At 54.7% G+C, this 27,485-nt stretch overlaps 3 protein-coding genes across 4 annotated transcripts in view; 1 reads left to right on the plus strand and 2 right to left on the minus strand.

Moving 5' to 3' along the window:
- The window catches only part of Usp2 (ubiquitin specific peptidase 2), a 29,074-nt gene extending 18,944 nt beyond the window's left edge, over positions 1-10,130 (minus strand). Inside the window, exons 1-2 of one of the 2 annotated variants that reach the window (XM_042682938.1) lie at positions 9,931-10,130; positions 642-1,477 (exon numbers count right to left, since the gene is read on the minus strand). In XM_042682938.1, coding sequence (XP_042538872.1) covers positions 642-1,436 — 795 coding nt within the window. In that variant the 5' untranslated portion in view covers positions 1,437-1,477; positions 9,931-10,130. Of the gene's footprint in view, positions 1-641; positions 1,479-9,930 lie in introns of those variants that run through there. The other variant, XM_042682939.1, reaches the window with a different exon arrangement.
- A 6,361-nt stretch (positions 10,131-16,491) lies between these two features.
- On the minus strand, positions 16,492-22,011 carry Thy1 (Thy-1 cell surface antigen). The gene is made up of 4 exons (XM_042682954.1): positions 21,936-22,011; positions 18,920-18,979; positions 18,153-18,488; positions 16,492-17,720 (listed from the first exon to the last, which is right to left on the minus strand). Exons 2-4 carry the CDS (start codon positions 18,954-18,956, stop codon positions 17,608-17,610), a joined length of 486 nt encoding a protein of 161 aa, XP_042538888.1. The 5' UTR covers positions 18,957-18,979; positions 21,936-22,011; the 3' UTR covers positions 16,492-17,607.
- On the plus strand, positions 20,882-22,102 carry LOC122110225 (formin-like protein 5). The gene has a single exon (XM_042682722.1). The coding sequence runs from the start codon at positions 20,882-20,884 to the stop codon at positions 22,100-22,102; it is 1,221 nt and encodes a 406-aa protein (XP_042538656.1).
- The last annotated feature ends 5,383 nt before the right edge of the window (positions 22,103-27,485 follow it).

Raw genomic sequence — 27,485 nt, forward strand, 5'->3', positions numbered from 1 at the left:
CCACCAGAAAACCAGAAGTGGCACTGTGGCTCAAAGTAGAGAACTAGCCTTGAGTGAGAAAGCTCAGGGGCAGTACCCAGGCCCAGGCCCTGAATTCAAGCCCTACAACCAACCAAAAAAAAAAAAAATTCAGAAGGCAATTGGTGCCCCAGAGAGGCATGTACAGAGATTAGATCCTTGGTCAGTATCCTGCACAGTTTCTTTCCTATACCAGCCCAGACAAGGCTGGGCGAATGGGAAGCCCTAAAGACAGGTAAATCTTGATGTCCAGATCCCTTGGCCTGAGCTTGACAGTGTCAGAGGCACATCTGCTTCCCCTGATGTCTTCTGCCCAGGTGGGAAGCCTGGACAGAGGGAAAGACAGCCAGAGCTGGGAGGCCCCTCTGCCCACAGGGAGCACTGGTGGTCTGGAGCCTGCAGAAACCCTGGCGTTTTGGGTGGCACAGTAAGAATAACAGCATATGTGGCGGTAGTCAAGCCTTCCACAGACTCTGCACCCCGGAATTCCCAGATCTGGGGGAGCCATGGGACCCCTCCCCTTGGGTAGCAGCCATGCTCAGTCCTGACCCCAACCTGGCTCTTCTACATAGATGGCTGTCTCCCTGGCCCATCACCACATACATCCCCAAGGATAAACTCACCATGGTGTCTCGCCCTGGAGAGCAGGAGCGGCTGGGCCCAGGCGTCTGGCTCTTGCTCTTCTCCCACAGTGTGTAGCGGCCACTGGGTCGGTAGGTGGGACTGAGGACTTCAGGGACTCGTGAGGGAGAGGCCTGTGTGAGCACCTGTGGCGAGCTGCTCTTGTGACCGTAGTTCTCCAAGTAATCCACCAGGTACTCCGAGCGGCTGGCCGCCTGGTAGAGGCCCTGCAGCGCACAGAGCTCCTTGCGCGTGCGGGCGAGCATGGGGCTGCGACCCAGGTTTGCAGGGTCTATCCGGTAGCCATCAGAAGTCCGGTAGCTATCTGAGGTCCGAAGGCTGGAGAAATCCCGGGCCAGGTCGGATTGGCTGTTGGATTTCTTCTGGTTCAGAGTCACTCCTTGGTCACGGGCATTCATGGGCAGGTAGCTAAAGGAGTTGCTGGTCACTCCATAAGGGAATCCGCTGCCCCCACTGAGTCCACTGCCTGAAGGCCGCTCAGAGCCCCGGGTCTGGCTCTCTGCCCGCTTACTGCTTCCAATGATGTCAGGTCTCAGCAAGGGGCGGCCTCGATCATAGTCCAGGATGGAGGAGGGGCCATAGGTGCGTGGCCGGGGAAGGAAGCTGCTGGGGGTACCCTGCTTGAAACCAAGTTTCTCCTTCTCCAGGAAGGAGGTGGCCAGGTTGGCCCCGTAGGAGGAGGGGGAGTAGGTACCATAGCCCGATTTGGCAAAAGGGGCATCTGTGTAGCGGGTTGAATCTGTGTAGCGCTTCAGGGTGGAGGAGAGCTGGGACATCCTTCAGGGCGGTACTCAGTGGGAACTGGGAGCCTCATGGGCTGAAAGGCAAGAAGAGCAGTTGTCAAAGGGCCCTGCTGGGTGGGGGTCCCCACTGGGCTGCGTAGGTAGGGCTCAACAGGGACCCGACCAGCCCGTGTCTTCAAAGGCTGCCAAGAAACGCATGGATGGATGTGGGTATGTGCGCGGGCTTTCGTGCATTAGTGTAATAACAGCAGCTGCCTGTCCTGGGCACAAGTCTTCCTCTCAAAGACCCAAATTTACAAGCAGGGGCTGCCCAACCCTACTAGCTTCTCACTCTTTCTTTTGGCCAACTGTCATTGGTTCCTATCCTTAACTTCTGCAGAAACTCTGAAGTTGGGGTCTCACCATTCTTGCCCTTTGGCCCGAGGGTGCTGGGTATTTCTTATGCTATTCAGCTTCCTGTCTTGATTTATATATATGTGGGATTTGAACTCAGCCTCGTTTGCCAGGCAGGTGCTCTCCTCCTCCCTGCCACCTTCCCGCCCTCTGACTTGTGTGAAGAGCATCACAGTCTCCTAGAATGTCCTAAGATCATGGAGTCAGATCCCTCATGAAGAAAAGAAAGCTCAGAGGGGAAGTGACAGGGGCTGGACCTGTGTCCAGTCTCCCAGCTCTGGACACGATGCTTCAGGCCCCTGTTAGAACTTATCCTCTTCGGTGAACTTAGCCTCCTGTTTTAAGTGGCGCTAGGGCTGGTGGCTCCCCAGGAGAGGTCCCCTCCCAATAGAGATGCCAAATTACTGCCTGGTGATACTTAGCTTGTGCAAAGCGTGCCCCCTAGAGGTCAAAATCCCACACTGCAGTTGGCACTGCCAGCCCTTCTCCCCACAAGTCCGTTGTAGTTGGGGAGGGTCTGGTGAAGAAATGCAGAAATCCCTGAATGTGGAGCTTGGAGAGCCCTAAAGGACCGTGCTGTACTGATGGGAAAAATGACTCGGGTTTGCCCAAGGTTGCATGCCAGCAGATCCAAGACTGGAATCCAAGTCTTTCAGAATCTGGCCCAGCGATCTTCCCACTAAACCTTGATTTTGACTTGTGGGAGACTAGCTGGGCAATTTTGCATCAGTTATTTAACTTCTCTGAGTTCCAGTGTCCTTCCCTGTAAACGAGTCTAATAATTATCATCCCGATTCCCATCTCCCACGGTGGTTGTGAGGAATAAATGACCTAACACGTGAAAACACTTAACAATGACTGGTTATTATCTCCTCCTGGTCAGTCCCCGCCGGGCAGCCTGGCTCCTCCCTTCCCAGTCTATAATAATGGCAGGGTTGGCCACCTCCTGGCCAGGCCAGCTTGACCTCAGCCCAGGCGCCAGGCTGCCTTCACTGCCCCCAGTGAGATAAGGCGGCGGTGGGCAGACATTGGGACAGCGGGCAGCTACCCTGGGCCAACAGCCTAGCCCATTGGGCAGAGAGGAGCCGGTGCCAAGCCTCAAGTGCTGAGAACCTGGCAGAAACCTGGGGAAACCCAAGCCACATAAGGCTTGGGAAAGGTGCCGGGGTGGGAGATGAGCAGGTCTCGACTTCCACATAGGCCCCAGCAAGGCATTCCTCAACTCTGCCAGAGACCCTCAGCCAGTTTCAGTGCAGGCGAGCATCAGAAAGGCTTGTCCATCTTACAGTCTGCCCTCTTCTTGCCTGGCCCAGAGCACACTAACCTTGTGGCCTGACGGTTGCCACAGCCGACATAACTTTCCCTCTGCTCTGGGAAGAGGTAACTGAGTGACAGAGACGACAGAGGCTCCGGGGTGGGGGCAGGGGACGAGTCCTGCTCTATTTCACTTTGGAGAACTCCATCAATAATGCAAAGTCAAAGAGACTCCAAGTCTCAGGAGCCGGGCTCTGGGACAACTAACAGCCAATCAGATACATGGCCAACCCAGGGTATGAGCTCATGGCTCCGCCCCCCCATTCCTCCCCTCCTCCACTCCAGGGAATTGGTATTCTGGTGGCAGTTACCCAAGCCCATGACCTCTCTTGGCCCCGCAGTTGACGCAAGAGACTCTGGGGGCAAACAAGGCGCAGCAAGTGCAGACATTCAACCCTGGAAGGGTTGGGGGCTAGACGTGGAGCCACATCTCCTGGCTCCCAGAATCACCCCAGGACGCCCCAATCCTGGCTCTCTTCTTTGCTCCAATCTGGCAGGCAACTGCCAGCCTCCTCCCCCACCCTTCCCCCAGCCCTGGGAGTGACTCCATCACTAACAGCCCCTGGAAGCTGCTGCTAAGCCCCGAACAGTTCCTACAGTTCCCGTCTGTGGGGAGAGGGGCCCTGCTGGGGCTGAGGCCTTGCCAACGTCTCTCCCCTCCAGCGAAGTCTTGCCACCTCCCAGGTAAGACGGCGGCTTGGGCTGGCACCCCTTGTTACCTGGCTGACCCTGGAGGTCGCAGAATGTCCCACAGGCAGGAGTTGGAGCTGGGGCCCTGCTGCGCAAGACAGGGACAGGCCAGGCCCTCACATGGCTGCGGAGTCTCCCTGTTGCCACAGGAACGGCCGGGACTGAATGGCTCTTTCATGGGGCAGTGGGAGGCCAGCCGATTGGCTGGGATTCCCCCTACCCCTCCCTGCCCGGCGTGGGGCCCTTGCTGCTGGTTCCTTTCACGTTTGCCCAGAGCTGGCAAGTCCAGGCCTGTGGCTCCAGGCGGTGCCTCCCAGATGCCCGCCACCTTGCACAGTCCCTGCCCCTGCTCTTCCTTCATGCCACCCTTGCGCAGGTGCCCGCTCTTCCCTTCTCTCTTAGATTCCCCATCCCTCTGCTTGGTTTCCCCTCCTGGGCGGATGCCAGCATTCCTCCACACAGAGGCACTCAGCTTCCTGTCAGGACACCTGAGACAAGCAGCCAGCACCTGGCCAGCAGGTACTGCACACCTATGGACCAGACTCCAAGCCGGACTCTAGTGTTCAGGGCCATCCATACATCCTGCGTCTCTTGGGCGCTGTGGGCTCAGCGTCCAGGAAGAACTGAGCACGTGGGAGCTGGATGTCTCTCAGATAATGAAGTGCCTCAAACTTATGGACATCCCAATGAAAGAGGAAACTACTTTTTAATTAAAAAAAGAAGTTTCTACAATTAAAAAAGTAAATGTACAAAGAACTTAAAATAGAAGCCAGGTCAGGTGCCGATGGCTCATGCCTGTAATCCTAGCTACTCAGGAGGCTGAGATCTGAGGATCGTAGTTCAAAGCCAGCCTGGGCAAGAAAGTCCGTGAAACTCATCTCCAATAAACCACAAGAAAACCAGAAATGGCACTGTAGCTCAAGTGGTAGGATGCTAGCCTTGAGCTGAAGAGCTGAGGGACAGTGCTCAGGCCCAGAGTTCAAGCCCCAGGACCACCACCACCACCAACAACAACAAAAAATAGAACCTAGGTGCTGGGCGGCTCATACTTATAAACCTAGGGCATTGAGATCTGAGGGTTAACTGTTGAAGCCAGCCTAGGCAGGAAAGTCCATGAGATTCCTATTTACAATTAACCCCCTCACCCCCCCACAAAGAAAAGCCAGAAGTGGAACTGTGGCTCAAGTGGTAGAGTGCCAGCCTTGAGAAAAAAGCCAAGAGATAGCCCCTAGGCTCCGAGTTAAAAACACAAAACAAAATAAAAACTAACAAAACAACAAAACAAACTCCAAACCTTAAATAGTGGCTATTATGGGCGAGGGGTTTTGAAACAGTATCTTGCTATATAGACCAGGCAGGTCTTAAAAAGTTGATCCTTGTACCTTAGCCTGCCCAGGGTTAGGATTATAGGCATGAACAACTATGCACAACCACATCTGGCTAATAGCAAAACTTTCAAAGTAAGTTAAAAAATATTTCTGGCCTCAAATGAAGTGTTTAAGGTTCATATTTCTGATGGTATTAGAGGCTGGTGACATTAGTTAGGACTGGTGGTATGGCTCAAGTAGTAGAGTATTACTACTACTACTACTAATTCCAGTATAACACACACACACACACACACACACACACACACACACACACACACACACACACACACACTCACACAGAGTGCAGAGCTTAAAAGTGCACTAAGGCCAGGCACCAGTGGCTCACACCTGTCATCCTAGTTACTCAGGAGGCTGAGAGCTGAGGATCTAGGTTCAAAGCCAGCCTGGGCAGGAAGTCCGTGAGACTCTTATCTCCAAATAACCACCAGAGAACTGGAAGTGCAGCTGTGGCTCAAAGTGGTAGGGTGCTAGTCTTGAGTGAAAGAGCTCAGGGTCAGCTCCCAGGCTCTGAGTTCAAAGCCCACAACTGACAACAACAACAAAAATGCACTAAGACTTGGGACACAGTATATTAACTCACTTAAGTTTCCCAGTAGCTCTGAACTCTCAGCCATGGGTGCTCTTCTGATGCCCGCCGGCAGATAAGAAGAAGAGGTTCTTGAGAGTGACATAGACCTCCCTAAGTCTGGGATTTAGGGAGGGGACCTGCGCACTGTCCGCGCTGAAGCCAAGCCTCCCACTCCACGCTTTCCTGGACCCCTCTGAGGCTGGGGCCCAGTAGGGTAGGCAGGGGGCGGGGGTCATGGACCCATGGGATCGGGGAGTTCCTGGGAGCACACATTCCTGCAGGATGGGCCCTCTGGATTTTCCATTGCAGACGAATGAAAGGGAAGCCAGGTGCAACCTGAGCCGACGACAATGCAGATCAGCCTCACCGGGCTCTGGGAGGCCTCCGTTTCATAGGCTGTGCCAAACCCGTGTCCCCTGGCACTGGCCTCTACCTCTATACTCAGGGGGGCTTGGGCCCCAGCCTCCTTTTCTGGCTGTAGACCAGCCCCCCCACTTCCCCAGGTCCGACACTGGGTGAGTCAGGGGCCAAAAGGAGCCCTGTCCCCTGGGGGGCAGTCTAGCTCCTTGCGTCAGCCACTGTCATCAACCACTGTCATTTCCTGTGGCTCACGTGAAGGGCTCCCTAACCTGCCCGGCCAGGGGAGGGACTTGCTCCCCAAGAATCCCAGGCACTCCTGGCCCTGGGATGGGGGAGGGGGGGAGGCCTACATCCCAGCCACCTTCCCTCACCTCCCTGCCCAGATCTACTCAGCTTTCTGTGCTTAAGGACCACGAGCTGGGCTGTGGGCACACCCAGTCAGGGTGAAGTCCCTCCTACCCAGGTGCTCTGGGCAGGTGAGTGGGGAGTCAGTCTCAACAGGTGCTTGGGAACCACCACAGTGGTGACTTCAGAGCTTCCCAAAGCTGCTTGTTAACCACATCAGAATGTGCTGACCCAGGGGGCAGGGGAGACAGAGGGACCCTGGCTCCCTGAGCCTCCACTCTCTGACTCTTCCTTCTAACTGTGCCCATCCCCACTACACTGTCTGGGCACAAACACCCAACACTGGCAGGCATACAGAATGGGTGTGAAGGTGGGGGTGGGCACATTAGCCTTTGCTCTGGTCCCCGGAGTCCCCTCCCTGACCTGTCACTCTCTGTGAGGGGCTAAGTCCAGGAGCACCAGCTTAGTACACGATCGGCTTGTCTTCCTTGTTAGGGAGCATTAGAAGGAATTTGTGTCTGTCTCTCTCATTCCTAGTAGGCACCAGCATGTTGGTGTGTGTGTGTGTGTGTGTGTGTGTGTGTGTGTGTGTGTGTGTCCATGTGGCGGGGTGGGAGAGGAAGGAAGCAAGACAGAATGGAAGCTGGGTGTCAGTGGCTCACGCCTGTAATCCTAGCTACTCAGGAGGCTGAGATCTGAGGATCACGGTTCAAAGCCAGCCCAGGCAGGAAAGTTCATGAGACTCTTATCTCCAATTAACAACCAGAAAACCGGAAGTGGCTCTGTGGCTCAAGTAGTAGAGTGCTAGCCTTGGGCTGAAGAGCGCAAGGACAGTGCCCAGGCCCAGAGTTCAAGCCCCATGACTGGCCAAAAAAAAAAAAGAATGGAGAGGAAGGCAGGCATCCTGACTGGTGGAGAAGTGGGTGGGCATCTCTCTAGGTCTAAGAAAAAGGCAAGAAATGGATCTCCAGAAGTCCTTGTACCCCCTGATTCTCCTCTCCAGCCACTCTGCCCAGGCACTTTCCTGGGGACAGAGCTATCTCCCTCTCTCTCTCCCCTGGGGTGTTCCTCTGCTCCCACCTCTGGAGGAGCTTCAGACAGCACTCCCCAGGCCCAGCAGGTGGCCTCCCACATGCCCCCCCAGCCTTGCTCATGTCTGTCTACTCCACAGCCACCCCATGAAGTTCAGATACCAAAGGGGCAGCTACTGACCTGTATGGGGGCACCGGAGGGGACCTGGGGGCTTCCTCCCCAGCAGGGCAGGGACAGCAGTGGAGAGCCCAGAAACTGACTCGGGCTGGGTAATCCGGAGCTCAGGTTACTGCTCCGATATATTTAGTATCTTATCTGACCTCGCAGAGATGGCCACTCACTTGCATTCCAAGCCCTGGGAGACTTAAAGGGGCAGTGGCATGCCCACTCTCTGCTGGCTGATGTCTGCCAAGGAGAGCTACCAGGGCTCTTGGGAACCAACATTTTGAAGCAGAACAGTAGAGAGTCCAACTAGAAGCAGGACTGAAAGAGGGCAGAGGGCTGGCATGGAACTCGAGAGCAAAATACGGAGAAGATGGATTCTTTGGAGTTGGCAGAGTAAATCCAGCTCTTGGCATTTTGTGATAGAGGAGACCTAATTTCAGGGCTCATAGAGAGTTGGGACCAGCACCCAGGTTTTAGCTCACTGCCCTCCCTCTCTCCCTCCCTCCCTTCCTTTCTTCTCTTTTCTTCCTTCCTTCTCTTTTCTTTCTTTTTCTGCCAGTCCACTGACCCTGAGCTCTTTTGCTCAAGGCTAGCATTCTACCATCTGAACCACAGTGCTACTTCCAGGCTTTTCTGTGATTATTTGGAGATAAGAGTTTCGTGGACTTTCCTGCCCAGGCTGACTTTGAACCATGATTCTCAGATCTCAGCCCCCCCCCCCCCCCCCCCCCCCGAGTAACTAAGATTACAGGCGTGAACCACTGATGCCCTGTTCACTACTTTCTCATAATGGACTGAACTCAGGTCTAGTCCTAATGCTAGCTCTTTTTCTATTAGATCTCAGGCAATAAGCAAGTCAATTATACTGGCTGAACCTTAGTTATTTCAGCCGTCAATCAGGGAAATAAAAATATAACTATAACAACAATATAATATTAATATATAATAATACTTTATAGTTTTGAGGATGAAATAATATATGGAATAAGAGTTCAACAAATGGCAATCCTATTGAATACTTATTCGTACTAGAAGCAGAATTGGTAGTATCAGACAACCCTTTCTAGAGGAAAAGGGCTTCAGACTACTCCCTCAAAGAATGCCACCCTACATCCCCGTGGGTTTTTGAACTACTCGTGTTCCAAAAGGGAAAAGGAAGAGTAGTTATAATTTGTTATCTTCCTCTATATCTGGCCCACTAAGGCAAGACAGGCCAAGTCCTTTTGGGCTGCTTTTCCCCTTTACCTAGAAAAATATGGTGAAAGTAGCTTCCCCCAGGAGGCCAGCGGCATGCCTGGCCCCTGGGGGGAGGGGATGTAGTTCCACTCTACCTGTTGGAGGGCTCAGGATTCCCTGGTGGAGGGCTGGGCTTGGCAGGGCCACTAGAGGAAGGAGCAGGGTTCTTGGCCTCTCTAGCCTCTGTGCACCTGTCTGCTCCCAGGATGATCTTCCTGTTGTTCGATGGCTCTCCCTGAGGACTAGGAGGACCCAGGCTGGTGCCTCCACCCTGTCTCAGCACAGACGGCTGACTCAGCCTGGACCTGGTGATGCACTTGAGGACGCCCTCATTCCAGTCCTCATTCCTGTCCGGCGTTGCATTGAAGCATCCAAAGAGTCAGGGATGCCCCAACTCTGGCGCACCCACTGGCTCTCCAGTCAGGGGACGAGCCAGGGTTGGGGGGGCAGGGTTTCCCATGGCAAGTGGCTCTTGCCTGGAGCACCCACATCTACTTTCGCTGTAGGATTGGTGAGAATTTCAAAGTTGCCTCTTTCTGATTCGGGATTGGTGGAAAAATCTCTCCTTCCGCTTAACTGCTGTCTTCTCCCTAAGCCCCCTTCCCCCTTCGGCAAACTCGCCAGAGACAGGACCCCCGCGCCCCGACCCCCCCAGGCAGAGGCGAAGGGAGCCCCCCGCACGCGCGGGGAGGGGGCCGGGCCAGGCGTCGTCCTCCCGGCCGCGGACCGCACAGGGCACCGCGACCCGGGGCCGCCCGAGCAGCAGCTCCTGGGAACACAGCGATCCGCACACAGATGGCTCTTCCTGGCACCCCGGGCTGGCAGCTGGCAGCCCCCCTCGCACACTGGCGCCCACAGCTGGAGCGCCCCCGCGCAGCCGGCCCTCGCCCTATATTCCCGGCGCCCATCCTGCCCAGACCGTGGCTGACACTTCACTTTCGGAGCCGGCCCGACCCCCGCGTGCACAGCCCGGCCCTCCCCGCCCCCGCCCCCTCCCCGCTCGCCAGACCTCCGACAGGTGGTGGCACCGTACCTGCCTCTTCTCGGAGGATGGACGAGTCGAACCGGGCACAAGCATGGAGCTGCGGGTGAGTCCTGGCGGGTCCTGGCGCGGCGCAGCGAGCAGCAGCTGACGCAGAGGGCTCCCGGGCCTCGCTCCGCTCCTGCCCGCCTCTCCCCCGCCTCCGCCGGGGGCCCAGGAAGGACCTTCCCGGGAAATCGGCGCCACCCAGCGGGCAGCCGCCTCATTGCGCCCGGACCCGCAGAACCACGCCCCGCGTCTCGCATCACTGACACGCGATTGGCTTGTTCCGATTGTGACGTCACCGGAGCCCCGCCCGGCATGGGTCTCCCCGGCAACCGATATACACAGAGAACCACGTGGAGGGAATGCACGCCGCGGTGGAGTGGGTGGGGCGGGGAAAGCAGCCGCGGGGCGGGTGACCGGCCCGGGCCGCTGCCAGGTACGGAGACCGAGGCGGGCTCAGGCTTCTAGAAGGCCCGGGACGTGCGTCCCGAGGCGCATCGCACCGACTTTCAGATTTTGGGGCGCTTCTGCTCCTCAGCCTCTTTATCTCAAGGTGAAGGGCGCCCCGCTCACTGGCCACCCTTTGGACAAGAGGCTAGGCCATGCTTGCCAGCGTCGGTAAACCGAGGCACGGAGGCGTGGAAGGAGTGCTCTTGGACTCTCAGGAAGAGGCCGAAGCCAACCCGTGGAGATGATGCTGCTCCGCCCCACGCGCAGACCAGATGCGGGTGGTCCTCAGACCCACCCAGGGGTCAGCTTCCGTGGAAGCGGCCGGGAAGGAGCCTTGCAGGTGCCCTGGGCCACTCCTCCCAGTCCCCACCCCCACCTGTCCTACGGGTCTCCCCTCCCAAGCCCCTCTCCTCAGTTTCCCAAAGAAATCCGAGGCAAGCAGGAGCAGAATACCTACATTTCTACTTCCCAACGTATCAGGATCCGTCCTTGCCTCTGCCCAAGCGCCGTGAAGGATGTGTCTTGCTTGTCCAAGACCCTTCCTTTGGGGATCTCACCCTTTAGGATTTCTTGAGCCGACGTTCTATCACTTCATCTAACAAGAAGGGACTGAACCTGACAGACCCTCTTCTAAAAAGGGGACGGGGATGTCCAGCCCCTCCAGGAACTTACATTCTCCTAGAAGCAGCATGTCAACAAGAAGTAGAGAAGACAGCACATTAGAAGGCATTAAGAGCTGAGGAGGACAGCCAAACATGGAGGGTGATGTGGAGTAAGTATAGTCAGAGGCACCCTGGTGAGAAAGTGACATTGGAATGAGCTGAAGATGAGTGAGCCTTGTGCATATCAGCCCCCGGAGAATGTTCTAGACAGAGAGGAAGGTAATTTAGAAGGTCCTGAGGAGGGAACTTAAAGGCTGTGCTGGAGGGAGAATAAGGTTGGTGTGACTGAAGCAGTTAATAATACAGCTTGACCTGACTGCAGCCAATTTTTTTGTCAGGTGTGGGCCTTGAACTCAGGACCTCGGTACTGTCTCTGAGGCTCTGTGTGCTCAAGGCTAGTGCTCTACCACTTGAGCCACAGCACCACTTCCTGATTTTTTTTATGTTTTTAAAATTTATTTTATTGTAAAGATGCTGTACAGAGGGGTTACAGTTACATGAGTAAAGTAATGAGTACATTTCTTGTTGAGCATTGTTACTCCTTCCTTTATTGTTCTCCCACTATCCTTTCCCTCCACCACCTGACTTTTTTTTTTTTTTTTTGAGTGGTTAATTAGAGACAAGAGTCTTACAGGGAGTTTTCTGCCTGGGCTGGCTTTGAACTGAGATGCTTAGATCTCAGCCTCCTGAGTGGCTGGATTATAGGTGTGAGCCACTGGTGCCTGGCCACTGCAGCCATCTTTTTTTATTTTATTTTTTTTTGCCAGTCCTGGAGCTTGAACTCAGGACCTGGGTCTGTCCCTGAGCTTCTTTTGCTCAAGGCTAGTACTCTACCACGTGAGCCACAGTGCCACTTTCTGTTTTTTTCTGTTTATGTGGTACCGAGGAATTGAACCCAGGGCTTCATGCATGCTAGGAAAGCACTCTACCACTGAGCCACATTCCCACCCCATGCCAGCTTGAGTTGTAACCCCCACATATGCCCCCTGAGTCACTCTAGCTGATATTTCTTGCCCGGTTTCTCAGCAAACCATAAATAGAATAAAACTATTAGAGTCATTTGTAGAGCTTTATAATCAGACCCTGGCTTCAGGGAGACACTTGACTCTTTGATATTATTTCTTTCTTTTAAAACATTTATTAGCATATGTTAACTCTACAAAGAGTATGATGAAAAGATAAACCAGGGTTATTCCAGCCAGAATGAAGTCATTGCTGTCTTAATCCATAAATATATCTCCATTCTGGACTTAAATTGCTGGGCTCTACCTGGTCTTTTTGCTGCTTCTGTCAGTAAGTCCCCTAATAAATTGTACAATGTATATTTCCATATCTGCTGGCTTTTCTTTAGTCTCTCTGTACCTTGGGCCAGTCTCTCACACTGCATGGAGTTGATCTGGGATAAGCAAAGGGATGGGGCAGGGAGAGAACAAGAGATAAGTGAGGGGGCTGGGAAGGTGGCTCAGTGGTAGAGCGCTTGCCTTCCATGCATGAGGCCCTGGGTTCGATTCCTCAGCACCACATAAGCAAAAAGAAAAAAGCCGGAAGTGGCTCTGTGGCTCAAGTGGTAGAGCGCTCGCCTTGAGCTGAAGAGCTGAGGGACAGCGCCCAGGCCCAGAGTTCAGGCCCCACGACCGGACTCAAAAAAAAAAAAAAAAAAAAGAGATAAGTGAGGGATGTGTCTGTAGGGCCCTGAAGTCATTCTTCTGACACTGGCTTTTACTCTGGCTTGGAAGGTTTTGAGCTGAGTGGGATGTGGACCTGATGTTTGTTTCTAACCAGATCCTTTTAGGTACATTGTGGAGAACAGATCTGAACAGAGCCAGAGGCCACTGACACTTATCTGGGGAAAAACGGTGGTGGCCTTGGGTTATTGGGATACCAGGAGAGGCAATCAGATGTGGTTGGGTTCTAAAAGCAAGAGGATGTAGTTCAGTAGTAGAGTATTTGTCTAGCTTGTGATAGGCCCTGGGTTTAATCCCTAATATTGCAAAAATAAAAGTGGGGAAGGGATTGTATTTTGTATGTGTTTTGAATCAAGAGTCGCAGGGTTTTCTTATGCATCATTGTATGAGAGGAAAGGAGGAAGTTTCTTCCTGAACCTTAACTGAGGAGAGGCAAGCCATGGAAGAAGCGAGTTTTGGCGGTGGTAGTGGTGGTGGTAGATCAGGAGTCTGGTTGAATACATCATAAATTTGAGATGTCTGTTAGGCACTTAATTAGATACCAAGAAAGCAGTTGATGTTCAAGTCTGGGCTGAGATACAAAATTGAATCATCAGCATATGGATGCTATTTAAAACTATAAGAGATTGCCAAGGGAGCAAGTATAGACAGAGAGATGGGTGAGGCCTCGATCAGAGAGCTTTCTAAGATGAAGTGGCTTGGACTGGCACCATCTGGGAAACTGAGGAATGGCCAGTGTAGTGGGGAAGAGTCCCAGGAGGTGCTATGTGCTGGATGCTGGTGGGAGGGAGTTCACCAAGGAGGAGAGGTCAAGGAACATGAGTTTGAAAATTGATTTCAAGGGTTGGCGACCTCGATCTCTACTTGGGGTAGACTGGGGTGAAAGCCTGATTGTGGATGAGTTCATGGAAGAACAGGAGGAGAGGGATGGAAATGGCTGAGACAACCATATTTGTTTTTGGTTCTGGTACTGGGCTTGAACTCAGGATGCTCAGAGTGCTCTCAGTTGCATGGATTTTTCTGCCTGGGCTAGATTCACAGGTCTCAGCCTCCTGAATAACCAGGATTACAGCTATGAGTCACTAGTGCTAGGCTTTTTTTTTTTTTTTTTTGAGACACCATCTTATTGTGTGGTCCGGGCACCGGACTATCTATTTTTTTTTTGCTTATGTGGTGCTGAGGAATCGAACCCAGGGCCTCATGCATACAAGGCAAGTGCTCTACCACTGAGCCACCTTCCCAGCCCACACCATCTTGCTATGTAGTACAGCGTGGTTTCAAACTCTTCAATCTCTTACCTGAGCTTTCTGAGTGATTATAGGTATGTACCACCATATTGTCACCATGACAGTCTTTAAGTGAAGGTCCATCTCTCTCTTCTTCACGGTTCTGTTGGCAGAACCGTGTGCTCTATTTTTCTCCTTCCCAGTCCATGCAACATCTACATGTCTTCTGTCTCTCAGACTTCAGGAAACTTCTCTTCCACAGCTGTGATTGATCCCCTAGCTGCTAAATCCAATGGACACTTGTTAATTATAAGCAATGTTTTGATCTCCTGTCTTTTTCTCCTCTGCTCCTGTAGGGGGCATGGAAGTTCTGTGTTCCTTCATTCTTTTTATGTGTCACCCAGGAATCTCAACCTAGCAGATGCTTAGGTAGAGATGAGGAAAGAGGAGAAGGGGAAGGACATCAGTGGGGAGCTGTGCCACACCCAGAGACCGAAGGGTCTGTGATCCCTTTCCTTCCAGTCTACTGGGACCCTGCCTAGACGGCTAGCACATAGATCTTGGGAGATGCTGAGCTACTGGTGCTCTGGGCATGTGGGTGGTTTGCTAGGTGAAAGGCAATACCCAGCCCTGTGGATGGGGTATCTGTGTTCTTCTGAAGGAAGTAGAAGAAGGAAATGGAGAAGAGGGGTAGCTGGCTGTGAGTGGCTCATGCTCATAATCCTAGTTACTCAGGACGCTGAGACCTGAGGACTGTGGTTCAAAACCAGCCCAGGCAGAAACATCCATGAGACTCTGACCTCCAATTAACCACCAGAAAAAAGTCGAAAGTGGCACTGTAGTAGAGTGCTAGCTGTAAGAAAAAAAAAATGCTGCTCAGGGAGAGTGCCCAGACTCTGAGTTCAAGCCCTAGGACTGGCAAGAAAAAAAGAAAGAAAAAAGAATCAGATGGATGACAGGCCTTTGACTATCCATGAAGAGAAGCCTCACCTTCTCTGGGCAGCAGGACACCATACCTGGTCTTGGTGGTGTCAGAGGGCAAAGCATTCCTGGGCTGAAGTTACCCTCACCTGGGTGGATGGACTGAGAGGTTTCCAGAACCTGTGTGTTCTGACTCCCCTTCCCGAATTCAGACACATCAAGTGTATTTGTTCAGACAGTTCATGCCTGTGATCTAGTCCACAGTGCTGCTCTGCACAGTGCGTCCTGCAATGTGGCTGGTACAACCCAGGAACTGTCGTTTTCCTTCCTTTCCATTTAATTAGTGTTAAGTGTAGGTTAAAGGGCCTGTAGTGAGGACACAGAGGCCCAGAGAGGGTGAGCCATACCTGTGCAGGTGGTAGGGGGCCCCAAGAGGCCCTCTACCCGAAGGGCACAGTCTTCTGACGAGTTAGGGCTGCGGCTGCTGGCGGGTGGCAGCTGCCCACACCACGGAAGGCCGTGGAAGATCACCATGGAAGGTGGTCTCCGATGGTGGGAGCAGTGTTCAGCCTGTCTTCAATGCTGTCTGAACTGTCTCGGCCTGTCTACCCTGCCCATCCGTCTGGTAAGACGCTGGACACACGGGCGGTATTGTAGAGGTGCCAGGCTCCCACCTGGCTTCCTAGTTTCTTCCAGAAAGATGTTGGAGCTTGACTTCTTACTGCCTCAAGGGCGGGGCTCCTCAGCCTTGGGGCCCAGCAAGGATCCCAACCTTCTCCTTGAGCGTCCCAGCCTGGCCATACCAGTCCAGCCAATGGCTGTCAGCCTCCTGCTCTGTGTTGGGCAGTGCTTCTGGTGGACTTCTCCTGCCCTCTTTGGGCCTGGCCACCACAGGGGCCAGTGTGAGGCAGAGGTCAGGCAGTGGCAGGAAGAGAAGGGAGCAAGTGGCATTAGTCTAGAAAAATGAGCAGAGAGAAATTACTCAGCTGCCCAGAGCTGAATGCATGCGCCAGCCTCTTCCCCCACCTTCCCAGGCTGCAGGCCGCTAGCTTAGGCTGTTTACCAGCTCACACAACTAGAACCCATTCCCACCCTGGGATCCTCATCTAGCCAACCTCACAGTGACCCTCCACGCCTTGCTGAGCAGCAAGGAGAGCCGGGGATGGGGCCAGTGTTCCCCCACCACTTCCGAGGGGACAGTATGTGTCACAGCCCTTTCTTGGGCCACCGCTTTGGGATGGAAGGATGCATGGATTCTTGTCCTGTTGCCTTGGTCCTGTGGCCAATGCTACCGGAAGGAGATGTCTTCCCAGTCGTAAGTGGGTGTGTTAGAACCACCAGGGCCGAGAGGCCAAGGCGGGCCTCGGCACGTGTGATGAGCGGGGCCTGGATGGCCGGGAGTGAGTCAGCAGTGGTCACACTCACGCATCTGGGCACAAGTCATGTGAGCCATCTGCAGAGCCCAGCGTGCCACGGGAGGGGTGAAGGCTCCGGGAGAGGAAGGGCTGCCTGCCCCTGTCCCCCCCCTCCCACACTCTTGGCACCCTCTGCCATAGACACGCAGCCAGGCAGCCTGGGGATTTCAGAGGAGCAGAACAGAGAGGCACACGCGGACAGACAGACTCCAGAGGCCTGGCTTTATTGTGTGGTTTTCTTTTTCCTCAATGAGATGCTAGAAGCTGTGGGGGCAGCACACGTGGGCAAAGGACTGGCAGAGCCGCCGGTGGGGAGGGGGGGGGGAGAGGAAAGGAAGGGCTTGGAAAAGCAATCTCCAGAGGGGTGCATGGCCCTGGGGTCTCCATGGCCTACCTGGGGTCCCTCAGAGACCCCAGAGGCAGGCTGCGGGGCAGAGCTGTCTAGGACTCAGGCCCAGCAAGAGTGCAGGCATTGCAGGGCAGGGGAAGGAAGAGCCTCCCTTAGAAACCGGGGTGCAGCTGTATACCTATGGGACTCCCCCACTTACAGAGTTCTGAAGCTTGGGACTGCCGGGGCTGGGGCTGGTCCCCTGCCCCATCCTCAGCGAGGGGCGGGCTGGTGTTTAGCATGGGTGAGCAGGAGGGCCTTCCCCTCCCCCAGCCTCCATTAGCTGCAGCCTCACCGCCTCTGGGCCCAAGCTCCCCACGGACTTGTGCAATGGCAAGAAGGGTTTTTTTGGTTTTATTTTTTGGTCTGTGTCTCTTGGGGACTCTGTCCTTACCCTCTGGTGACAGGCCACAAGCGCTTGGTGATCCCTTCACCTCGGGGTCTCAAGGCATGCTTCCTATCTTGGGCATGTGCTAGGCCCATGCACACCCCGGTCCCTCCCTCATCCCTGGGGACTCTCCCTCGGCCTGGTGGGCCAGGATAACCCCTTCCCTCCCCCCACTGCCCTCTCCTGTACGTCACGTGACCTCACTGCCATCTCCTGTGTGCCATGTGACCTCACTGCCATTAGGTCCCCAACCCTGGCTTCCCTGGTCATCAACTCCCAACGGAAAGGAAGGAGAAACTAAATAAACCAGACAGAAGCAGCTCTGGAAGAAAGAGTACAAAAACACAGCCAGTGGTGTGTGGAGAGGGAAGTGGCGGCGTGGCAGGGAAGACGGTGGCATGCAGCACTGAGATTTCTCATAAGGGGTGGGGTCCCCGCTTCTCCCCAAGTTGTGTGAGGGACTGAGGGGAGGGGGTCAGCCAACTCAGAGAAGCAGGGTCTCTGCACAGGGCCTGGAGGCTTTCTGTATCCTCCGTCGGCCCAACCAGTCAAAGGGAAATGAAATCCGTGGCTTGGAGGAGGGAAAGCGAGAGCAGGAGCAGCAGCAGCCATGAGGTGTTCTGAGCCAGCAGGTTTATGCCCTCACACTTGACCAGCTTGTCTGTGGAGAGAGAATAAGGGGAAGGGAGGGAAGGGATGGAAACTCAGGCTGGGACCAACCTCCAACTCTCATTCTCATGTTACATGTTCCTGAGCCTTGGCCCATGCGGCTTACAAAAACCGTACTAAATGTCATCCTCAGAAAGCTAAGCAAGCGTGGAGCTCACATCCCTGTTTTTCGGCTGGAGAAAAGGACAGAGACAGGCTTCTAATCAGGGTGTGATAGCTCGGCCTGACAGGCCCTTCCTCCACGCACACACGCTGGGCAGTGGCACCCCAGGGGACCAGACAGCTGTCCAGGGAACAGAGAGAAATATGGGCCTCTCTCCTCTGGCCCAGCTAAGGGAGCCGCTGGCTGTGCACCCAGACTGCTCCCCACCACCCTGCCCCTGTCTCTCCTGGACCGGGTGACCTTGCTGGGGACAGATCTCACCCCTGAGCACAGAGACGTTCTGATTGGAGATGGTGGGCGGCTGGCCGGAAAGGCGGAGCTCGCACGTGTAGGTGCCCTCATCCTTGGTGGTGAAGTTGGCAAGGTAGAGGACCTTGATGTTGTGCCTGGTGGTGAAGTTGGTCCGGGAGCGGTACGTGTGCTCAGGCACGCCCACTGTGCCATACAGCACGTGCTTCTTCTTCTCACGGGTCAGGCTGAACTCGTACTGGATGGGCAAGCTGGTGGTGTTATCATGGCGGCAGTCCAGGCGAAGGCTCTGGTCCACCAGGCAGGCCGTCAGGCTGGTCACCTTCTGCCCTTGAGATGCCTGTAACACTGGCACCAGCGGTGCCTCTTCCGCATTGGGGGAGAGCCTTTGGAACAGGGCTTCCCCCACCCCCCCCAGAAGAGTGGACACAGCCTCGCATGGGGTGTGACCACTGCATGAGTATCTCTTCCCACCCCAGGGTCCGGAGGGAGGGCTCAACGGCTCCCTGCAGACCCCAGCCTCCTTCCTTAGTCTGCTGGGGCCCTGGGACGGGAGAGGAAAGGGGGGGGGAGGGGTTCTCAGCTCCCATATGGACATTTCAAGTTCCTTTGCACAGGAAATTGTGCGGGGCTCAGTAAATTGTGCCTCAAGTCCTCCCCAGGCAGGCCGGCCAGCTAGGCCAGAGCTGACTTGGGATGAGAAACAGCCCACTGTCTTGGTCCCCACACTTCTGAGGCTGTGAGGAAGAGGCTGCTCTGCCCCGCCCCTTGCCCAGTACCTGCCAGTAGGAGAGCGATGCAGATGGCTGGATTCATGGTGCAGGAGCTTCCTTCCGGATCTGGGATGGGAACAGTTAGGAATCAGCCATGGGCCACATGGACTTAGGGCCCAGGAGCACATGGTGGGCACCAAAGTCCTTCCCTCCATTGCTTTTGTTGTTGTTGTTGGTCATTGGACTTGAACTCAGGATCTGGGTGCTGTCCCTGAGCTCTTTTGCTCTAGGCTAGCACTCTATTACCTTGAGCCACAGCACTCTATTACGTTGAGCTACAGAGCCGCTTCCAGTTTTGAGTAGTTAACTGGAGATAAGAGTCTCATGGGGACTTTTCTGCCTGGCTTTGAACCGTGATCCTCAGATCTCAGCCTCCTGAGTAGCCAGGATTATAGGCGTGAGCCATTGGCATCACTTGTTTTTGAAGATGACACTGGTATTATTTGCTCTGCCAGCAGGGAAAGCGAGGGAAGAGGGAGCGTACCATGGAATGGTGTGTGTGTGTGTGTGTGTGTGTGTGTGTGCCCTTCCTATGTGTGTGCCCTTCCTAGCTGAGTGACTTTAAGGGATTACATCTACTATTCTTTGTCAGAGCAGGGACTGTCTTTGAAAGTTTTTATGTGCTGGTTCTGGGGCTTGAACTCAGGGCCTTGTGTTCCTTCTCTTGGCTCTTTTGATCACTTGAGCAACAGCTCTGCTTCTGTCTTTTTGCTGATTAATTGGAGATGAGAGTCTCATGGACTTTTCTTCCTGGGTTGGCTTTGCTTTAAAAATTTTAATTTGATAAAACACATTTACAGGCATGAGTCACCAGTGCCTGGTTTGCTTCATAATTTTTAATTTGGTAAAATTAAATTTGGTAAAATTGGCTGGGAGTGTGGCTTAGCAGTAAAGTGCTTGCCTAGCATACAAGAGACCCTGGGTTTGATTCCTTAGTACCACAAAAATAAAAATAAACGTTAAAAATTACACTTTTATTGTCCTAACCACTTTATAAGTGCACAGTAGTGTTGCTGCATTCCCATTTCTGTGCAATTAATCTTCAGAACTCTCTCTCTCTTTTGAGATAGTCTGTCTTACCAGCTCTGGCTGGCCTAGAACTCACTATGTAGCCTAGGCTGCCCCCAACTCTTTATCCTTAAATGCTGAGGTTTTACATAGGATCCACGGTGCCCAGCTTATCTCTCAAAACACAAATTTTGTACTCATTAAGAAAAAACCTAACTCACTCAGGAACTTCTTATTTTGTTTCAGTGTCTAGAATAGTTTCTGGCATCTAATAGATTTCTAAAAGATATTTATAATTTGTTTTGTATTTGCGCGGCACTGGGAATTGAACTCATATCCTTACACTTGTTAGGCAGTTGCTCTCCCACTGGAGCCACACCCGAGACATTTATGCAAACCGGGCCAGGATCTTCCTCTTCCTCTATTCCCTGTAGCTCAGATGACTGGGGCCTGAGCAGGCCCAGCATAGTGAGATGGAGTCCAGCAGCCTTTTTCCCAGGGCTGGCCTGGAACCGAGATCCTCTCCATCTCCATCTCCTGAATGTGTGGACCTTTGGTTGCTTATTGTTTTTTTTTTTTTGTTTTTTTTTTTGAGACAGTGTCTCCTGTATATCCCCATCTGACCTGGAACTCAAGATTTCTGCCTCTGTCTCCAGAATGAGTGCTGGGAAAAAGAGCTATTGAGTGAACGAAGCTTTTTGAACCGTAGATTCCTACGGGGTGGCGGTGAGGATTAAGAAAAATGAAAGTGTAACTAATCGATGCTAATACAAAATGAGGAGAATGGGGCTGGAGATCTGGGTCAAGTGGAAGAGTGCCGGCTGTAAGCAAGCGGGGAGGGGGAGAGAGCTGGAGGCTCTGAGTTCAAGGCCTGACACCAGTCCCCCACCATTAAAAAACGACACGTGATAAACATCTGGCGGGGCCACGGCCCCCCAAAGTTAACGTCATCGGCCGGCGATGACGTCAGGGGTGTGTCAGCCCCCTCCCCCCCCCCCCCCCGCGGGCCTGCGCGGGACACGTGTGCAAGGAAAAGCCACAGCCTTCTGCACCGAGCGAACCGTGCTTCGGCACGCCCGGGTCTCGGGGCTTCTGGGGTTGCAGGTTTCCGTCCTCTTCCGCTCTCCAGCGCCCCCCGCCTCCCGGCCTGGGCTGGACGCCCGTCTGGGCGACCCGGCGCCGGTGGCCCAGCCGTCCCCAGCCTGCGGGCGGCGGGAGCGGCGCCGGCCAGAGCGCGTGCGCCCCGGTGCGCAGGCCGCGCGCGCCGCGCCGGGGGAGTCCGACGCTCCGGGGCGCCCCGCCTCGGGGCGGGTGAGGCCCGGGTCCCCGCGGCCGCGCCACGGCCGCCGCCGGCGTCCTCGGGGGCGGATGCCCGGCCGCCGTGGCCGGGCCCCGGGGTTGGCACGAGGACGGGCGGCGGGAGCGGGGCTGGGGCTGGGCGCCGCGGGGCCGAAGGGAGTGGCGGGCGCGGGCCCCGGGGCCGACGCTGGTCGGGTCTGGCGCCCCGTTTTCCGGCAGGCCGCGGCCCCAGCGCCGCCCCGGCCAGCGCGCCCCGCACCGGCGCCCCTCCCCCCGGCCCCACCCGACCCAGTTCCCAAGGGAGGCTCCCTCCCCCCCCCCGGCGTCCCCTCCCCCGTCCGGCCCCCTCCCGCCACACTGCGGCTGCCGGGCTCGGGTGCCCGGGTGCGGGCGCTCGCACGCCGCTCCCCGCGGGGTCAGGGGAGGGGGCTCCCTCCAGCCCGCCCGCGCCCACTCCCACCCCCACCGGCCCTCCGCCCCCTCCCCGTCCCGGCGAGCCGCAGTGGGGCTCGGCCAGGTGGGGCGCCGTCACGGGCTGTCCTGGTGTCCTTCCTCCGGTTGTCCTCCGCAGCCCGAGCCTCGGCCCCGCGTCCTCGGGCGCGGACGGGCCCCGCGGAGCACCCGGCCCAGGTGAGGCAGCTCCCGCCGCGCCCCGCGCCGTGCGCCTCCGACTCGGGCCGCCCAGGGCCGGGTCCCCTCCGGCCCCACCTCTCACCTGGGCTCGGGCCCGGTCCTCCGCCGCTGCAGCCTCCGCTCCACCCGCCGCCTCCAGTAGCTGCGCCCCGCACGGAGCCCGCAGTTTTCACCCGGGGTGGGGGCGAGGGGGGGGAGCGAGGAGGGCCCGGGCCTCAGCCAATCAGAGGCGGAGGAGAAAGGATGTAGAGGGGAGGGGGGGGGCGCGGGGAAGACACGGAGGAGCGGGGAGGAGGAGGGGGAGGCAGGGAGGAGGAGGAGGAAGGAGGGTAAGGGGAGGACGCTGAGGTTGCATCTGGGTGTGGGAAAGCGGCGGGCTGCCAAGCAACCGGGCCCTCAGCTCGGTGGCGGGTGGGCGCGGGAGGGAGGGGAGGGTTGGGGCAGCCCTCGGGGTGGGCCCCCCCCATCAGCTGCCTCTTCAGCCCCGTGTGGTTGCTGTCGTCCTAAAGCTGCACCCCCTTCTTCCCACCGTCTTCAGGGTGGGAACCCACAAACAAGGAATGCCGGCGGGGAGCCAAGGCTCTCTTCCCGATCCACCCCTCCATGAGGGGTGTTGACATCAGAGAATCCCCGACTTTCTCCAAAGGAAGCCACTGGGTGCTTTCCACGTTGGAGCAGCCTTTCCGGAAAGCAAGGCAGGCTTGCACCCCCACCGGGGCCTTCCCTGGCCCCCAACCCCACTCCACCCCTTCAGAGGAACACGCAGGCGCTTTCCTCCGCTCCTAGGCCGGTACCTTCCCACTTCCCAGCAGCTAGAAGCTTCTCACTTTTCCAGAGGACTGACCGGTCGCCAGACCAAGGAAGGAGCCCTGCAGATTTCAACCAATTGCATTGGTCGGGCCAAGCGCAGGGCTGTGTCACCCTGGGACCACTGGCTCTGGCTCTCCCCCACCCCAGCCCTTCCAACTTCACCCGGAAAGAGCCAGAGGCCCCCAGGACTGAGCCTCGACCTCCTCCTCGGAGCCCAGTGCAGAGGGGAGCCGTGGGGAAGGCCTGGGGCTGATCATCTGCCAGCTGCTTCTGGTCTCCACTTAATGTCACCAGGGGTCTTTTGTTTTTCTTTTTAACCAGCTAGTTCTAGATGGCTTATCCTTCTCACCGGCAGGAGCAGTGATTTTTGTTTAAACAAAAAGTGTATTGGATTTGATCTTCCTGCCTCGTGGAGTTCTGATGGGGGCTTCTCCTGTGGGCTGCCCCTGCCTCCCAGCCATTGCCTGTCCAGTCTCCTATTTCTTCATCAAAGTCGGTCCTGGCACAGTGGCTGCAGTTTCTGGTACTGTAATGGCTCCACTGGAACCCATTCTGGGCTAGCCAGTGGAGGTTCACTTGTCTGTTTCCTTGCAGGGCTGGGGGGGGGGGGGGAGGGGGTCTCCCAGCACTTAAAGTGATAGGACATTCTAACTGGAATGGGTCTTGCGCAGGGTCCAACCCAAAGGGGCCCTTCCCATAGTTCTAGTAAATCACAGAAGCTCCTCATGCATCTTAAGAACATGCAGCTGCCTCCCTGGTCACCCACACTTCTGGTCATGGAGCCTGGGAGCTGTCAGGTCCTGGGGGCTGAGCAGCGCTAACGGCTCTGAAGCCCACCCCCCACCATAGGCCAGCCTACCTGGCTTTTCATTGGCATAGGTTTTTTTCTACTAGCATTTAGGTTTGAATTTAGGGCCTCTAACTTGCTCAGCTGGTTTACTCATGGCTGGCGCTCTACTATTTGAGCCATGTCCTTCCAGCTTCCTCTCTTTTATTCTCTTTCTTTTCTTCCCTTCCATTTCCCCCCCTTCCTTTCTTTCTCTCTTTTGGAGATACCCAGAAGTCCCTTACCTGCCGCAGATGTTGGGGCTCTGGCTAGCTGAGGCCCTGGATGCTTCGTTTCCCTCCCTGAAGCCCTGTCTCTGAGTGGAGGGCCTAGCTGTGCTACTTTGGTAAGGTTAGGAGGACCTGGCCTACTTTCGGGGTCCCCAGGCACTTTGCCTTCAGGAAGGGGAGGGGGAACGTGGCCCAACAGAATGTGCGGTGGTGTGTCTGCTAGAGCAAGGTGTGCAGTGGTTGGAATTCAGGGCCCAGATGAGACAGTCGGGGATCTGGAAAGGGACACAAAGTGGAACACAGGAGATTTATCAACTCCCATTTACTGATGGACAGGAGTGAGCACCCAAAGCAGGAAGGATGCAGTCGAAGCAAGATTTCCCAACAGACAGGCTGTCTAGTTAGCCCCCAGGTTCCTTCTCCCACCATCGCCTGCTGCTCCAGCTAGAGACATGCGGAATATCAACTTCTCTGAACATGCATGTGTATTTAGGACAGCCGAGGGGACCAGCCATCACTTCCCATTCATGATCCCATCAGACAGTGACACAGCTGGCAGAGTTACAGCTACTCCTCCTGTCACAGCTGTGATGCTCAGGTCTCCTGACTCAAGGCACCGGGCTCTCCGGGGCTCCTCAGGCCTCTGTTCCCTCCTCTCACCAGGTGGTTGGGGGTGCAGGTAGCCACGTCCTTTGGATCTCCAGGGAGATTATGGGGATGACAGAACAGAAAGTAACCACAGACAGATGGGATCAGTGACAGCTTACTGGTCACAAATGTGGCCCAGGTGGGGGCCACTGCATACAGTGAGTTATTATACACACAGGACTCACACTGGAAGCAGTGTGAACAGCCGGGACCTGTGGGAGGCAGGCCTCGTAGCATCAGAAGGTGGGATGCTGTTTTCTGTAGGAGGTTATGACTTGCAGTTTGACTAATTCTGCACAATGCCAGAGAACAGAAACCCACGCCTTGGGGGATTAGCAGGAACTGAGTCCTCAGGATCAAGAAGGTTGTTTGGGGACCTTATCAGCGGATCAGGGAGGAGAGGTTTGATTTGATCAGATGTCAAGACATTTGAGGCCTTTCTGATTTTATCAGACGTCAAGACAACACATAATACGGAGCCCTAATTTTCAGTTAATTGAGACCACACCTCTAGCCTTCCTAGACTTCCATTCTCAGGTTATACCTTTCTTTTCACTTTTCTGAAGTTAGTGGTGGTTGATTGTGTGTGTGTGAGTGTGGGAGATGTCTTTACTTGGCAAAGGAAAAACAGCTACTTTCTGTTGGTCCTCAGAGTTCTTTTAGAAATGTGACTAGTTTATGAAATTTACAGATCCATTTATCCGTTATCTACCTGTCCACCTGCCTATCCAATATCAGTCTTTCTATCATCTATAAGCAAGATCTATCTATCTCAGAAGCAAGGGTAATAGTATGAAGTATACTTGGGAACTCCAGTGCAGCTGGAGAATGCGCAGGGGGACAGGGCAGGACCAGAGGTGCGGCCAGGGAAGGAAGAAATGCCAGATCATAAAACAGATGCGATTTAAAAGGTTCAGATTTCAGACATTCCAGAAAGTAGTGTGCAGCCAGAAAGGCTGTTTCTCCTAAAACAGGGAGCACGGTGGTGGAGCATTCAGGATGGATTAGTGGGAGCCTGGGCCTCGGGTGGGGTTGGAAGGGTGATAGGAGCAGTTGCCAGAGACCAGACCAGGCGAGGGGTGAGCTGCAGAGTGTGCACCTGAGCTGCATGCCACGAGGGTGCTCAGGTTTCTGGTGTGCTGCTCTGAAGGAGGGAAAGATGGGACTGGGCTTTAGGGAGAGGATTGTGCATTTAGTGTGGGATGTGTGTGGAAGAGAGGGCAGGTGTCCTGTGGCTGTTGCTGATTTGGTGGTAATGATCACCTGGCGTGCATGTGTAGGTCCGGAAGCAAACAGGACAGGACCCTAAAAAGCAGCTATAGGAGCATCTGCAAGGGAAGGGTCTGGGGATTGCCCCTGGGGATGGAACCTGGAAAGTGACATGGCAGACATGGGTGTGTCCTAAGGAGGACGTGGTTGGTGATGTGAAATGAGTGCATCTATTAGATCTGGCAACCAGGAGATTTGGCGACCTGGTGGAGGCCGGTTCTAGAAGAAGGTGGAGCCGAAGCCTGAAGTCATTGTTTCAGCATTATTATTTGTTACAATTATATCTTTTACTATTCATTATAGATCATTATAAATAATAGAGTTTTGTAATGAGTAATAAATAATTGTTCTCACTATGAAGCTGTGATTATTGAGGTATGGCAAGATCAACAGATCAGAGGCGGCTGCTAGTGAAGGACAGTTTATTACCTCACAGATCTCAGGAAGAAATCTGCCATGGGGTGGGGCTCACACCTGGAAGCCAAGGCCTATCAGCAGCACCAGGAGGAGGTAAGAGCCTATGTGGTTTGCAAGGGAATGGATGAGCGAGGAAGGATGAGTAGGTTTGAACTTCTGTGGGCTCTGCTCTGGGGCAGGGGAGCTGTGCCTAGCTTTCTGGTGGCAGGCTGTGGGTGATCAAGGCTAACAATCTTCCCCACCATAGCCCAGGTGCTAGGAGAGGTTGCAAGTGTTCTGGGAAGGCCAGGACCTGTCCTCTGCTTTCTGCCAAGCAGACAGGCAGTGGCTCTGGGTGGACATTCTCAGGGATATTATGGCCTGTGGGGCTACCTGGCCCATTGGTCTCAACCTCAGGGTTTTGGTTTGGCCAACTCAGCTTCTCTTGGTCTGCATCAAGCCTCAAATAGCTGCTGGAGTTCTGATTCGGTTTCTGCAGCACAGGGAAAATGAATTAGCAGGGCTTCCCCCCCCCCCCCCCCATTTTGGCAGGATCAGCTATGCCTAGGAATGAACAAGACTCATCTTTGTGGAATGCAAGCAGAAAGCAGAATTTTTTAAAAAAATAGGATATTTGGGGTGAAAAACCAGGCAGAGATCCCACAGCTGTCAGGGGCCACCTTCCCTTCAACCTGCCACGGGCCACATCTGGAAAAGCTGCTCTGAATGCAAACTGATGCCTCCTGAATTACAGGCTCATGATACTTCCGATTCCTTGGGAAGAGGCCAGCAGTTAGTTACCCAGCATCCCTTGCCATCTGGCTTCAGCCAGTAGCATTGCAGTATGTAAATGCAGCATCCTGCAGCTACCAGGGTCCTGCAGTGCCAAAGTGAGGCAGAGTCAACTTTCAGAGCCGGAAGCAGGGGAACCGGAAATGTTTTCTCCATGTTGGAGGCATTCCTACTGCCCATTGGCAGGATGGAAAGGATAATGTTGTTGGATGTGTCCTTTCCTTTTCCCCAAAGTGCAACTCAGTTTTGATATCTAATGCATGCTTTTGTTTGGAAGCATAACCTGGGTAAGGGTTTTGGTTGGATGGCACTGTGGCTTTTGGGTGGGTCTTGTGTGAATGTGTGGGACTGTGCTTGGCTATAACTTTCCAGGGTTACTGGGAGGGTATCTTGGTGTCTTATTTTGGATCCAGCCCAGAAGGATCAATTTTTGGTCAGTTGTGGGGCTTGAACTCAGGGTCTGGGTGTTATCCTCGAGCTCTTTTGCTCAAGGCTAGCACTCCACCACTTTGAGTCACAGCTTCATTTCCTCTGGTAGTTAAATGGAGAAAAGTGGTTTCCCCTCCCCCACCCCCCTACCTGGGCTGGCTTTGAACTGCAATCTTCAGATCTCAACCTCCTAAGAAGCTAGGATTACAGGTGTGAGCCACCAGTGCCCAGC

Source organism: Dipodomys spectabilis, unplaced genomic scaffold (assembly GCF_019054845.1).
Source record: "Dipodomys spectabilis isolate Male_0828 unplaced genomic scaffold, ASM1905484v1 ptg000076l, whole genome shotgun sequence".
Taxonomy (NCBI): Eukaryota; Metazoa; Chordata; class Mammalia; order Rodentia; family Heteromyidae; genus Dipodomys; species Dipodomys spectabilis.